Below are 15,844 nucleotides of genomic sequence, written 5' to 3' on the forward strand. Positions count from 1 at the left end.
TTAAATATAAACAAAAGTGTAACTGAACAGTTTATTTTCACTATCCTCACCGAGTAGAATGCAGAAAGCAAGTAGCAATAAATGGTGAAATTAGACTTCTAAACTTTTATTTAATAATCACCCTGCTTGTAGCTAATGGACAGCATGCTTAAGAATGAAACTCTGCCCTTATTTATATGGTCTGGCATAAATGTTAAGGATTTCCAGAGCTGAGATTTTTTTCCTGCATCTGTCTCTGTCTGAGTGGAGTGTGAGATTTGAATAGATGTAATTGTTTTTCCATAACTTGTTTGCTAAATGCACAGTTCATGCTATGAATACAGAATTTCTGCAGGAAGGTTTGGAATTAACTTTAGCCAACAGTCATGGTGATTCTGTCCAGGAACTCCAACACCAGAATACCTAGTTATGGATGTTAAGGACACTAATGCTGGAACAATTTTGCTCATGACTGGTGTGTTCTTGCGGATTAGAATTAGCAGGGCAAATTACTGCTTTAAACACACCCCCCCCCGACAAAACAAACAAACAAAAAAGTTGGAGTGGTGGTAGCAGAGAGCTCTGCTATCAAACTCCAGAACCATCTTGCTGGTGCAGGACAAGGTAGTTCAGGAAGTCTGGGGGCTATGAGCTCTGCAGTGCTCCTTACTGCCTCTCCAGAGAGGATTGGCATGTGCTTCTCTAGCATCTGCCACCAACTGTGGCAAGCATGCTCTGGGGGCTTTGTCATGTGCTCCCTGCATCTCCCGATCAGCTGTTTCGTGGTGTGCAGGAGGTTCTGGGAGAGAGTGGGAGGAGTGAGGGCACTACAGGCTGAAGGGAGGGGGTGGGAAGGGTCTGTGGTAGAACCAGGGGTTGAGCAATGAGCACTCCCCGACACGCTGGAAAGTTGGTGCCTGGACAAGGAGCCACGTATTAACTTCTGAAGAGCCGCATGTGGCTCCGGAGCCACAGGTTGGCCACCCCTGTACTAGATAGTAAATTTCATAATTTCTAGAGTTCAGGCTTGTTGCTTTCTGCCCTGGTTGAGTGCTACCAAAATAGTCACTATAAGGCTTTTCAAGTCTTACATAATGGGAACTCCCTGAGCTGGAGAGCTGTTGGTGGCTCCCTTATTAATGCCACTCCAAACATGGACCTTAAGTGCTCACTGTCACTTCCCTCTGGCCCTCTTCTCCTTGCCAACGTTCAGCCAACTGCAGTTCTTTCATAGTGTAATAGAAATGTATTTTCAGTTTCTTTACTACTTTCATTGCTGAAATTTCAGTGTGCTTAACTGCAAACAGATTATTTTTGTGGAGTTTTTTTAGTGTTTAGCATTTACAGTATTATACTGAAAACATGATACAAACAGTAATTCCAACACTAGTTTAAAAAACAAGGAACTTAAGATTTGATTTGTATGGTTAAGTCCTCTTAATACAGTCTCTCTAATACTCTCCTAATTAGCAAATAAATCTTCCAAGTCCACAACACACACACTTTACAAAACTTTCTATTGGAGGGGACTCATTTGTGACATCATTCTGAGGATCCTTGGGCATGACACTAACCTCTCTTCATTGTGTCTTTCTTATCTCTTCCCACGCAGCCAGTCATGCTGCTGGTGTGTGTTTTTGCTTTCCTTTTTCCTTTCAATGAATTACTGACACAAGCTTTGCAGTAATTTATGGCTTAATTATTAAAATACAACAGGCTTCTACAATGGTTGTTTTTATAAATGTGATTTAATAAGAAAAAACTCTTGTATCAGCAGCAGCACCTAGAAATCCTGTCATTAACTTCAGATGTTGTTGATCTAAATAACACCGGTCATAGGTTCATCTAAGTGACCTGTGATAAACAAAGGTATTTCAGACTTGCATCCCCTTGAGTTTTGTGATAATGGATTTGTGGGTGGGAGGTGCGGGGGATATACACCACCAAATCTGACTCATACCAACACCAGAGATGAAAATAATTTGTTTTTTGAGCTGTAATTAATGAGGCGGATCATTAGAGCACTGTTAGTGAAAGGTCCTGAGTATTCAAATAAAACTAATAACCATCTTTGAACAATGAATACAGCTAAAACAGGCAGCAGTTTTAAATTGGCTGGTTTTTGTCTTTTCAAACAGTGAGCTCTTAGAGTGAAAAGAACTGTGATTGAACACACTGTGAAGGGCGAGTGCATTAAACTGGAAGTTTTAAAAATAAGCAAGGCTGGTCATCAGTAGAGAACATTCTCTGCCTGTCCTCTTGCCAAGTTCTTTAACTTTTTCATAAGATAGGGAGTTGGGCTCAACTTCCGGCTTGATGTGATCATCTTAAAAGGAAATGAACTCAGGAAACAAAAGTATGTCTAAGCCTGAAACAAGAGAGCGACTATGAAACAAGAAGCCCTTTTTTCAGGCTCTGCTTTAACAAGGAAAAGAAACAAAGTAGCTAGAGTAGAATCTCCATTCTGCTGCTGTTCAAGTGTCAAGTCTCTTCTTGTAACTTTAATTTACTTAGTAACTGCCCAAATTAAAGGGACTCTGTCAAATTAAAAATGATTGCAGGCTATTTTTAATGAAACTATTACTCAAAATGGAATTTAAATGAGAAAATAAACAGGATTTTTTTACTCATGCACTTTTGTGCCACTGTTTGGCGAATGAAAATCAGTGGAGTCTATTTAAGTTGTTCACAGTTGGTCTCTTTCTTGGAACTGCAACATTTGGTTTGCAAGTGCTGCAGGCAGAATGTTTGTGTAAAAACTTTCCAGCTGACACTTTTTAAAAAAAAATCCATGGGAACCATTTTGTTGGTCTTTGCTTTTGGGAACATTTATAACTACATTTTCAGTAAAACTTGATTTACTCCTATGTAAAAGAATAGTTTACAGCATTCTTGTGGTTTAGCAGCTGTTCAGTGCTGAAATAGCAAACTTAAAGCACCATCTAGAGGCCAAAACTGAAATTGTCGGTTTAAAGTAGAATGAATGTTGACAGGATTCCAGTACTCTGTTGCAGGTGGGGAGAAGCCCAGGTATCAGAACCTTGCAGACAGAGCAGCAAGCCTGTTTTTCATAGCCTTTAGATTTTTCAGCTGTTGCATTGCTGTTTCTCTTCCTTTCCTCCTATAGTTTTAATGTAGTGTGTTAAGCCTGTTCTTTTGGAGGTATTTCCAAGACTGTGGAAATAAACCTATCTCCAATTATTATTATTATCTCCTAGAACTGGAAGGGACCTTCAAAGGTCATCGAGTCCAACCCCCTGCCTTCACTAGCAGGACCAATTTTTGCCCCAGATCCCCAAGTGGCCCCCTCAAGGACTGAACTCACAACCCTGGGTTTAGCAGGCCAATGCTCAAACCACTGAGCTATCCCTCCCCCCATGGTTTGAAATAATTTCTACCCATTTTTTTTCTTTTTACTGCTCTTTTCACAGGCGTGAGACATTTGATTTTGATGATGACTGTGACAGTTTAACATGGGAGGAGAATGAAGACACCCTGCTTCTCTGGGAAGACTTCACAAACTGCAATCCTTCAATTGACCTGCAAGGAGAAGTGAGCTGAGTTGTTCTGTTTTTCACTTGTTTCCCATTTCTTTCCTTCAGGGGATGGCATACTGCAGCTTATCATGTATAGCCACTCTCAGCCTTTGGATCTTTGGCTAGTGATCCAGTTTGCCATGAAAACTTGCTTTTTCAGATCCTCTAACAGTTTTGGCTTGCTTTCTAATACTGATCTACCCTCCATCAATCTTGTCTGTTTGCTCCCTCAAAACTTAAATATAACATTAAAAATAAAATACAGGGCAAAAGGAACTAAAAAGATATTTTAAAACTAATGCATCTCATGATCTGTCGCTTTAAATCTTATCCTTCCCATACTCACTTGCTCGTCATCCCTTGAAGTCGTTTAAGTACCTTTGGCTGTAAGCGCCTCCACTTAGGGGCTGTTATCTCACTTTTTGTGTAAAGTGCTATGTACATCTGTGGCTCTGTGGAAATAGCTATTTAGATAATCTGTATAGAATAGTATCCACATGGCCACAGATGTGATGAGCTTGAGGACCTTGGCCATCCAGGTATTTTTATAAAATGTCTGTTATATGTAGTCCATAGAAGGCCAAAAGACTTGAATTACTGGGCTGGATAAGGTCTCAGGGAGCTTCTGAAACAATGGACCCTGTGTTTCCGTCTTCCCTTTTGATAAGGGCACCTGGCAAGAATCTCATGGAGTTTGCTGTTAATACACAGCTGCTTTCAAAGTCTTAGTCTGTTTGAAATAAATCTGATTGCTACAAGCTTCCTCTTCTAGAAAATTTTGGGTGTTTAAGACAGGCTTTGAGAGAAGATTTAAACAGGGGGATCCTGGAGGTGTATACACTTACTCCATTACTGAATAGCATGACAGCTCTGGGTGAGCAGGAATTCTGCCTTCCCCCACCCCGTCACCACTAGAATATAAAGATGCTGAGGCAGCTGTCTCCTGAATATTGTCTTGTGTTCACTGCCAGAAGTGTGTTAATTTACATCTTTCCATTTGTGTATCATATGGCACATGCTGAAATTGCAGAGATTACTTAAAAGAGCTAAGACTGCAGAATACTGCATATTTAGCTATATGTCTTCTGGTGAGCCGGGAGAGTGCCAGAATGATAAAGTAATGTAGCTGTGTGCTGGAATTAGTGACAGATTATTTGCATATAGCCATGTGTGCATGTATAAGCTCAGTTATCAGTGGCATATTACAGAACTCAGACCTTCTGTGGTGTAACTCTAAAGGTTTTAAGAGGCTTAAATCCTTCTGAATGAATATTACACAAGGAAAGGGTAGATTTGCCTTGTAGATGGAGATTCTGAATTAAGTCGGACTGTTTGAGTATGTGCCTGGGCTTTAGCATCATAGTGGTTTACATGCCTGAGTCTCTACCAGTAGAGTTCTTATTTCACACCCCAGCCACCTTCATTTGTGGCTGCCTTCCTTGAAACCCTTTTGCATGGGGAACAAATAGAAAATAGGATAACTCTGGTAAATCATAGGCCCACTAACCTGACATCAATCCCAGGCAAACTCATGGAAAGGCTGATATGGATGCAATAGTTAAAGAATTAAGGGATGATAGTATAATTAATGCCAATCATCATAGTTTATGGAAAATAGGTTTCGTCAAACAAAATTTAACTGTGATGGTTTACTTAGCCTTCTGTAGGGCATTTGATTTAATCTCTTTTGACTTTTTTTTTAAGAAAAGGGCATTATACTGAAATCAATGTTCATATTAAATGGATTAAAAACTGGTTAACTGATAGGTCTCAAAGTAATTATAAATGGGTAATTGTTATTGAGTAGGGTTGTTTCTGGAGTGTCCTATAGCAATCTGTTCATTGCGCAATGTTTTATATCTTTATCAATGTTCTGGAAGAAAATTGCAGATAATACACAGATTGGAGTGGTAAATAATGATGAGAACAGGTCAGTTGTACAGACTGATTTGAACTGCTTGATGAGGTGGGCTCCTTTGAACAATGTGTTAATAGACCATTACTGGACTCTGCTGTGTCCGTTTCTGGTGTCAACACTTCAAAAAGAATGTAGAGAAACTGGGAAGGGTTATTAAAGAGCTAAAAGAATGATTCAAGGTCTGAAAAATATGCCATTTTGTGGGAAACTTATGAAGCTCCATTTAGTTTGTTTATCCAAAAGAAGATTAAGAGGTAACTTGATAATGGTCTTCCTATATGGGGAAGAGATTTTTGATGGTAGATGACTTTCTGATGTAGCAGAAACAGTATAATGGAATTAAATGCTTGGAAGCTAAAACTACACAAATTAAGTCTGAGGGCAACTAACCATCGGCACAACTTACCTAGAGATGTGATATACTCAGTTCGTTTAAAGGCTAGATGTTTTCTTAAACAAACAAACCTAGCTCAAGCAGAAGTTGTGGGCTTGTTACAGAAATTTGCTGGCAGAGATTCTCTGGCCTGTGTTATGCAGGTCATCAGATGAGATGATCAAAATTGTCTCTTTTTTGGTTTTAAAATCTGTTACTTCTGCTTTGTACAACACCTAGCACAGTGGGGTCCTGGCCCGGGACTGCGGCTCATAGATGCTGTGGAAATACAATACTGCATAATAATCTTTCATCTTTTTGTGATAATCCCTTCATTTGTGGAGCTTTCCTCAGTTCATGAATCAGACTACTTCCTGTTCACTCAAACTTTAAAAAAAAAAAAAAAAAAATGCCCATGTGGCTTCCATGAAGCCTTCCAGTAATCTACCAGAATATCTCCAGTATATCATGGTTGGCTTGTCTGGCACTGGCTACACTGCTAGTGTTTATTCAGTGCAAACTCTTTGGAGCTGTGGCTGTCTCTCCTGTCTGTACAGTGCCAAAATCATGGAGACTCAAGAAAATTACTTAATCTATAGCCAGATTTCCAAAGTAGTGTTCCGTGTTTACAAATAAAGTAACACTTGTGAACAATTATTTCAAATCATAATTAAGGCTAAGATTTTGCCATGGCTATGGGCAATAAGTAAAATTCATGGACGCTCATGACCTGTCCCTGACTTTTACTAAAAATATCCATGATAAAATGGGAAAGGACTGGGCAGCTGCGGGGTGGCTGGGAGCTCTGGGGCTCAGAGCTCCAGAGTCCCCCAGTCCCCAACAGTGGCTGAGGAGCTGCCGGGGATTCCCCTGTCCTCTGTACCTGGTGGGAAGCTGCAGGGTACCCCTGCTGCCCATGGCAGCTGAGAGCTCGAGGGCCCACTGCCTGAGGCAGCAGGGGTACCTCACAGCTCTCTGCCACTGTGGGAGGCGGCAGGACCCTGCAGCTCCCAGCTGCCAGGGCTGAAGTCATGGAGGTCTTTATTAGTCACGAAGTCACTGAAAGCCAGATTTTTAGTTCTTTAGGTGCCTAGTGGGATTTTCAAAAGTATCTAAGCACCGACGCCCATTGAAATTAATGAGTTTTGGATGCCGAAGGGTGTTTGAAAATCCCACTAGTGCCTAAACACCTTGAAAAATGTGACGTTCCATGGGACAAATCCTGAAGCTGTTATCCACAAGCAGTCATGGTGGATTAAGGGTGGGGTAGGGAGCTAGTTGTGTAACTGAAGGGCTACATGACTGGGACCTAAATGAGCTATTTCATAAACGATTTTAATCTGTCCTCACTAACTGGCCTGTAATGTTCTTCTGTAGCAGGAGGAGAATCTGGGAAACTTGATCCATGAAACAGAATCTTTCTTCAAAACAAGAGACCAAGAATATCAGGAAACAATAGGACAGATCGAGGTGAGAAAGTGCTCTGTGGAAGAAAAATACTCTGCATAAGGATTTACTCACCAGCTTAAAAATCTGTTATGAACTTCAGTACTGTGGGTACTCTCCCTGGCCCAAATTGTGGGCTCTCTTGCAAACCACTGAAGATGATGGATTGTATATATGTAACTGTGGAACTTGACCCTCAGCATCATACACAGTAGGGCACATCCTTCCTCCATAGCGCAATAACCTACTTGAGACTACTATATAGAGTGAATGTAATGTCGTAACTAGTGGGTAAAGGACAGCTCAGATGGATATAAATAAAAATACATGGAGATTTTGCTAGTTTTCTACAACATCCTTTCTGTGTCTCTTTGGGAAATCCCTCTAGTTGCTAAGGAATGATTTCAGAGAATGCCAGGCTGCACTAGTATAGCCTCTCAAGATATTTATGCTCCATCCATGAGCCATAAAATATAAATAGCATCTCACAGGCAGTTTGCAATTTTAAGGAATTGCTGTTCATTGAAAAACAAGATGCAAACAATTAGTAGCCGAGAGCTGTTGAAAGCAGCAAAACTAAACAGGATTGCAGTATTGGGCAGAAGCTGATAAATATGGTAACCTCAGATAAGATGGAAAGTAAAGATGCCCTGTGGACCTCATGAATGTGTAAGGAATAGGTTACTGGAGTGCTTGCATGACCTTAAGCATGGCAACAACCCGTAAAACTGGACAGGACGGGGATTTAGCAAGTCTCCTTGTTATATGCTGACCACTGTCTCTTATTCTGGACAGCTGGAGCTAGCCACAGCCAAGAGTGACATGAATCGCCACCTCCATGAATACATGGAAATGTGCAGCATGAAGAGGGGCCTGGATGTACAGATGGAAACCTGTCGTAGACTTATCAAAGGCTCAGCTGACAGGTAAATAAGACGTTCCTTGGTTCTCTGCTGTTCTCTAAACTCCTCCTGCAGACATGTTGCCTAACAGTCCATTAAAAAGCAGTTAAGGAAAATACTTCCTGTTGGTGCTTTCTTCAGTTTGGAGAGGAAGTTTTACCCCCCTTCCAAAGAGGCTTGATACTCACTGTTGTGTTGGAAGACTTGTATGTCATTTGCTCTCTCAGCTTCCGCATCCCCATTAGTAAAACGGGGCTAGTGATACTCATCTTTGTACAACACTGAGATTCTATGGATGAGAAGTGCTGGATATCACTATTAATACTAATTAGAAAATGTAAGTCCAGATAGTGACATAGGACACTTTTTTTACCTTACTTGAGGATGGAAAGGGACCCTTTTTTTCTTAAAATGAACAGAGAGCTGTGTTTAACAGCATCACTTGCTGAACTTTATCTAAATCTTTCTCTACATTTCTCTGCAGAAATTCTCCATCTCCCAGCTCTGTAGCCAGCAGTGACTCAGGAAACACAGACGAGATTCAAGATGAGTTTGACAGAGAGGCCGACGTGGAGCCTATGGTCAGCTGATACATAATCCGAGCATTCCAGTGAAAGGGAAAATACGGAAAGGAAAAAAAAAAGTGGAAAAAATAGAATACTGACCGAACAGACTAAAAGGCCCTGGCACAGGGTTCCTGAGGACTCATTCCGATACGCATCCCCGCCCCACCTGAGGATTGGTGCTGTACATTTCTACTGTTCTACCAATTACAAATGCAGAATTCTGTAAGAAAACATGGTGTTTTAATGGTGCCTTTGCCCCAAGCTGAGCCACTTTGACTCTAATGGAATATTAATAGCAAGTGTTTTTATAAGAAAAAATTAAAAAAAGGGTGGGGGGGAATCTAGCTGCAGCAGAGAATGGTGCTGCAAATGTTGGGTGTTTCAGTAGGCTTATAACTTACTGAAGGGCTGCACTGTTTGGCAGAAGGAACACTGTGGCAAAATGAGTATGGACCACAACACAATTACAGTTTGACGACCATAGTTCTCTGGCAAAAAATAAAAAAAATGTAAACACCTCCAAACGTAGCTCTTAACCCCATTTAAAAATAGCAGTGGGTTAGAGGCAGACTTTAGGCTCATGCAATTGTAAGGTATCCAGAGGAATCTCTTTATGCCATCGGTCTGGGTGGAGAGACCTTTGGAATCTGCACAAGCTTTTTGCCTGAGTCTAGAATCCCAAGAAGCAGATCTCAGCTCGGTGGCAAAGCAGATGGACAGGATGCACGGGGGTGGGAATATCACCGTTAAACTACTATGCAAAAAAAAAAAAAAAGCTTGCCTTATTTATACGGAATGTTTGGTCCCTGCTGGGCTAGAGTTATCTCTTGGTGGAAGGAAAGCTAAAAACAGTTGCACATGTTAGTTATCTGTAGAGCTTCCTTTGTGGAGGAATGTCTGTTATAATGCCTTTGTTTCCTGGGATGGGATTAGGAGGGGCATTAGCCCTTCAGTTCCTGAATTTTTTTTCACAATACTGTTTTTTGTTTTTTGTTTTTTTTGTAAACCATAATAGTTGCAGGTCTTACTTTACTGCCTGGGAGATAAGCAGCATAAAATGCAGTTTCATGAGCAGCGTGGTCGAAGCATCAGGGTAGACTGACACACAGTGCTGTAGATGTAGGCTTGAGATGTGACATCATTACAGACCACTATTCTTTGGAAAACTGAAAATCAGAAAATACTGTAATCCTTTTTAGGGCACAGTAAAAACGAATCCTAAACTACTGCTGCTCTGGAATTAGGGAATAACAGCCATGTGCTTTCTCTGTGAGAAAGCAAGTAGACCTAGGCCTTACATGTCTGTTCCTCTGTATTTTAAACCAGAGAAAGCAGCATCAAAAGTCTAATTTATTTACTTTCTATTCAGGGAGCTGGTGGCATGAGATGGGCTGTTCTCGGTTGTAATTAGGAATTGTCACAACTGAGCCAAGAGAAGGGGAATGGAAATCTCTGACTTTAAGCAAGCAGAAGACAATACCAGATTGTTTTGCAGGCCACTGTTGAAAACATAATAGCTCTTAGAAGTAACTGTGTAGCTAATGACCATTTTAAAAGATTTAAGAGACTAAATTTCAAATTATCTCCCCCTCCCCCCCATGAAACTCCTCCCACAGTGGGTTTAAAAATACTGGGAGTGGGAGTGGTTTTCTTCCCATATAGATTGGACAGAGAAATGTCAGGTTTTAGCATCCTCTCAGTGTTAAGTGGTGCTGTGATGGTTGTTCTGTACCCATCAACTTGAAATAAAATCAGGGGGATGGCATTGTGAGCAAACAAAACCGAGTACACATCAGAGTGCTGCTTTCTCCATAACAGAGCACAAGCCTCACTAAAGTAGTGTCTGTATTAGGCAGAGAATGGCTCTTTGAATTTTGCACAACTTGCTTCACGTTGGGGGCAGTGTAACCCTGACAGATCCTTGCTTGTAGAGTAGCTTTGTGCACAGTACCATCTTATTGACTCTGGTTCCATGCACAGCTGCCTGTAGTTCTTTCGTCGCTCTTCCTGTTGAGTGTCCTATAGCTGACTACTTAGCCCCAGAATGAATTGTGCGGGCCATCTGAAACATATGGCCCCCCATATCTTTCCAGGTGGGAAGAACTACTGTGATGAGACCCTTCTGGATCCAAAATGTGAGTTTAAATTATTCCCGTCCACGAAAAGAACTGTAATGCAAGGACACGCTATTAATTTTACTTTTCTTGCTGTTTGAAACATTCAAGCCACTTGTGCATAATCTCTTGTTAGGAGCTCTCTTATCAATCATACTGTACCTCAGTGGCCTTTTTAAAATGTTTCATTACAGGTGTAATTTTGTGTTTAGGTCTTTTTTTAAAGAAACCTGTATTCCAAAGTGCTCATTCCTAGCATCTCTTATCTAGCCAAAGCAGTAAGTTATGTTCACTAGGAGTGAGCTTTGTACGGTGGAATGAAAAATACGTGTCAGTCATGCCCTTTTGATAAGAGAATGGGACTCCATGTTTTCAGTTCAAGTATTTTTAAGGTTACCAAGCCTTTGAACCTCAGCTGCTAAATATATTAGGTTTCTCAAAAGGTTGAGAGACCACCTGCCAAAGCTGAATGTTTGTAGTGAGTACTCTAGTGAGACTGGAGGAAACATTGTTTATAACAGGAGTTTGCTCCTGTAGTGAGACAGCCTTCCTAGAGACTTCCAGTCAGCTGTCCTCTGATTATGAAAACCTCTTTTGTAGTGGAGAAGTGGAACAGTTTAAACAGCCGTCCTACTTAGCTGCTGCTGCTTTCTTTGTAAAATGCAGTGCTCCGCAAGGAGACTGGGTCAGTGTTGTACCTTTAATGGTTGGCATGTCGAGGCAGGGAAAGAGAAGAGAGGTATCCTGCATTAAGAGTGAACCGCTTGAGGAAGTAAAACTTAGTTGTTGATACAAGTAATCTGTAACCTACAGTTCATCTCATAGCCATAATTATGAGGACCATCTGTAATGAGGTTGCATTGTTTTCAAGTGGAGGAGGAGGGATATCTGTATAGTAAAGAATAAGAAATGTGTATGATGATGAAATATGTATGATGGTAATAGCAATGACTGTGGTGGTTGTTGTGTTTGTCTGTCTATTTTTTCTATAACCATATGTAATCCATTTTTTAAATTTATCTTCATACTTGGGTTTGGGGTTATATTTTAGTCAAGGCAGTGGACTTGATAGCTAGCAGGGTCAGCCCCTTGGTAGTTATTGAGTCGATCCCATGGTCGTTTTCCCATGAGGTTTTTTGTTAAGTTTTGTTTCAAATGATGCTGCTGATTTAGCTGACAGTGGTCCCATTTTGTCTGTATTTAACACATCTGTAGTGACCAGATCAAAAGCTTGCCAGAAGAAAAATTGTGAAAATGCTGGAAATCATTTTGATGACCTCTTTTTTTCCTTTGTAAAGCTGTAAATACTTTTTTATTTTCTATTCTTAACGCAGTGTCATATTGACACTTTTTTAGACTTATAATCAGTAAATCCTCATTGTTTTTTTTCTCATTTTTTTTAAAGAGGATTTCAAGAAAGCAAACTTTTTTTGCTTGTTAGCAGTGTAATAAGGTAGGTCAAATTCCTAAAATGAATTTGTACAAAAACAGTGTTTTCAGTGAATAAATCTCAGTGATTTTGTGGATGCATGTTCTTCAAAAAGTCCAAAGAATCATGTGGTACAAACATTTTTCAAGGATTTAATAAATACCACGCTAGGTCAGGCAAGAAACAAGGAATGAAAACATTTTTTTCAAGTATGGATTGGAAAAACATTAAATGTAACTCAGAGAAATGTGTAATCTAGTTATAAATAACAGTATATTTTCTGGATTTTTTTTTTAAACGTGCAAACAGAAGTCAGCAAGTACAAGTCTTCCTCTGTAAAGTATTCTCTTTGATGGGACTCCAAATTCTCAACACTTTCAAGTATCAGCATGAGAAACAAATGTAACAGGTGTGGCTGGCTGTGAAACACTCCTCCTATCTCTTCCTCATAGCAAGAAAAACATATGTTGCGAACGTTACTGTAACTGCAGAATTATTTTTCCCCATCTTCACTGATTCCAGTGCCTTCAACAAGAGGGTGACCATGGACTGGCATCATTTCTGCTCACCACAAATGATACTGCAGATGCATTTTTTACACTTTTTTAAAATTTGACCTAGAATAAGATTTGTATTTTACCCTCTAGCAGGGTAGAATATATTTGGACTGCAATTCAGACTTGAGGGGCCTGATTGCTAATTTCCTTACCCCAATATAAACTGGGAGTAACTCAATGGAATTATACCGGTTGGAGATCAGAATCTTTCTGTATGTAGGAAGGCTTTTTAGAACTGTTACAATTTCAATATGGTAAAGGCAATATTAACATAAAATACTTGCTATCAAAAATTGAAATTCCCATTGTCAGTCCAGACTCAGGGCAGGTCTACATTACAGGGTTAAGTTGACCTAAGTTACATAACTCCAACTATGTGAATAACGACGAGGAGTCCTTTTGGCACCTTAGAGACTGAAAAATTTATTTGGGCATAAGCTTTTGTAGGCTAGAACCCACTTCATCAGATGCATCTGATGAAGTGGGTTCTAGCCCATGAAAGCTTATGCCCAGATAACTTTTGTTCAGTCTGAGGTGCCACAAGAATGCCTCGTTTTTTTTTGCTGATACAGACTAACACGACTACCACTCTGATATGTGAATAACGTAGCTGGAGTTGATGTACCTTAGGTTGACTTATTGCGATGTTTCCCGCATTGGTTTGATGGGAGAAACTCTCCTGTTGACTTACCTTATGCTTCCTGTTCTGATGGAGTACCGGAGTTGATAGGAGAGTGATCAGCAGTCGATTTAGTGAGTCTTCACTAGACCCGCTAAATCGACCCTCGGTGGATCTGCACCCACTGGTAAGTGGAGACAGTCCCTTAGGATGAGTGATGGCATTGGTGGCACAGGAGTGCTTACAGTCATACCAGGAACACCCATAAACCTGTTGAAATGAAGCAGATATTTGCTTGTTTTCCTTATTTCTATACTGTGGGAAGATCATATTGATGAAAGAATGTTTGTACCTGGAACATGTAGTGAAGAACATCTTAATAATGAAGGGCATCTGACTGTGCTTCATTTTTGTGAATGCTACATCTTTGAGCAGCATAATGTTTGAAAGGAAATGCTGCTGACTAAACTCTTAATGCTTATAATGGTGGAGAACTTTAAAAAGGTCTTTCACCTAAGCTGTTCTATTGGAATTTAAACTCTGCTTGGATAATAATGCTGACCAAGGATCCAAGGTAATATTCAGATAATTTCTTTCACATTTTGTTTCTAGACATTCATTTAAAGGTGCTGGTTCACTAGCACAAAGATGCCGTATTTGGATTGCAGACACAGTAAAGACATACTTAAGTTTTCCTTTGAAATTTGTATAAAAATCACTGAAACATTTGGTGGCCTTAAGTTTTGTCAAATCTCATTTTCACAAAACCTAAATTTTAGACAAACTTTGGCCTAATAAGTTTTTATACCAGCGGCGTGGGGCACTAACAGATAATACCAAGATCCCAAATCATCAAGCAAATTTTACACATGTAGGTTTGTACCAAATACCATTTTTAAAAGACTCACCTGTCAAGCTTTGAACTTAACTTCTAATTTGAGCTTAAATTTTCCTTTTCAAATGTCTTCATATGCATTTGTGCATAGCTTTGGGGTCTTGCTCTTTTGTATTTAAAGCAGCCTTTCAAAAAGCTCATCTTTTGAAGTAGCAGAGATTTTGGGAGGCTGGATGAAGCTGGATGCTGATGAGGCCTTCAACTCTTTAAAAGAGCATGTCAGGTCTCCTTATCTGTGACTTGTGGCATTCCAATAGTGAAGCACTTTCACAAACAAGATATGGTCTTAAATCTGAATAGGTCTGTCTTTTCAGGCAGGCGGTGATGCTAACATCAGAAAAACTGCTTTAGAAATAGTTAGGTGTTTGACTTCATTGCAGTTCTTGTCCAAATGTCTTGAAACTGACAGTCCAAATCATTCCCATGGTGGAACATACATGTACCCCTGTGCTGCAAATCTGGGCCATGTTTAGTTTGTTGGCTTCCTGAAGTGACAACCCATACAAAGATTTAATCTTAAATCTTGTTCTAGAAATAAACGTTTAAGATGGTTAAAAGCTTGGGCACTTAACCACACTTCTTTTATAATACGGTTTCACTGAAAGGAATATACAAAGTCATCTGTCCCTAGGATTAAAATATTTTTAAGCTAAATTTTGCCAAAAATGGTATTTATTTTTTAAAGTGTTTAAATGGGAGACATTAATTAACTCCTTTCCATGCCATGTCACTTTGTGTCTGTTAGGGTTTTTTTGGATCATGTAAGAGTTTTATTTTAATACTCATTAAAACAGACTACTGTTCAGAGTGGAAATGAAACTGTTTACTGTATTGTTGTAAATATTGTGCTTTATATTCTGTATATTAGCTTATTTTAAAGGGAAAAATGACTTGAGTGATGATGCAATTTGATCTCCAGTAAGGAAAGATCCAAGGATGAACCAATTCCTAAGCTTGCTCCAGAAGGGCCATGGTTTCTTGCCCTGAGTTCAGATTTAAGTGGATTGTCCCTCTGTTTGGGAGTCTGTCCTTCAGTTCAAAAGCAGACCAGTTGGTTTATAAATTGTCCATGATTTTTGAATTATCCATTTTGGAAGGAGCACTGGAAACATGCACAGCAAGAACCCGAAGCATTGGAATTTGAGGTAATCCACTGGAACTCACAATTCCCCTATTAGTGCCAAAAACTAGTGACTGTATATCTGATCTAGCTGCCTGTGTACTGTTTTTTCTTGTTCTGTCTTGAAAGGGCAAAAGTCCAAGCACTTACCTCCATCATTCTCAGCCATCCTGTGCTGTGGTACTGCTCTTCCGAGAAGCATTGGGATATTGGTTCATCTTTGTGCTCTTGATCTATAAAAATTCTAACTATGAATGTTGATTTCCAAGTCACGTTCCAAATGGGCTTCTCTGTGAAAAGAGGCTGTTCTGAAGCTCGTTGATGAAAACGGGTTATTGTCTGGTTACGAGGAAAAACCCCTTAAAATAAATGCCAAACTTCCTGGTTGTC

At 39.9% G+C, this 15,844-nt stretch overlaps 1 protein-coding gene across 1 annotated transcript in view; it reads left to right on the plus strand.

Annotated features, from left to right (window-relative positions):
• The window catches only part of IFFO2 (intermediate filament family orphan 2), a 55,362-nt gene extending 39,518 nt beyond the window's left edge, over positions 1 to 15,844 (plus strand). Inside the window, exons 6-9 of the mRNA XM_050931341.1 lie at positions 3,411 to 3,531; positions 7,184 to 7,276; positions 8,048 to 8,178; positions 8,639 to 15,844. Of these exons, the coding sequence (XP_050787298.1) occupies positions 3,411 to 3,531; positions 7,184 to 7,276; positions 8,048 to 8,178; positions 8,639 to 8,744 (451 nt within the window). The 3' untranslated portion in view covers positions 8,745 to 15,844. The remainder of the gene's footprint in view (positions 1 to 3,410; positions 3,532 to 7,183; positions 7,277 to 8,047; positions 8,179 to 8,638) is intronic.

The sequence above is a fragment of the Gopherus flavomarginatus genome, chromosome 21, assembly GCF_025201925.1.
Source record: "Gopherus flavomarginatus isolate rGopFla2 chromosome 21, rGopFla2.mat.asm, whole genome shotgun sequence".
Lineage (NCBI taxonomy): Eukaryota > Metazoa > Chordata > Testudines > Testudinidae > Gopherus > Gopherus flavomarginatus.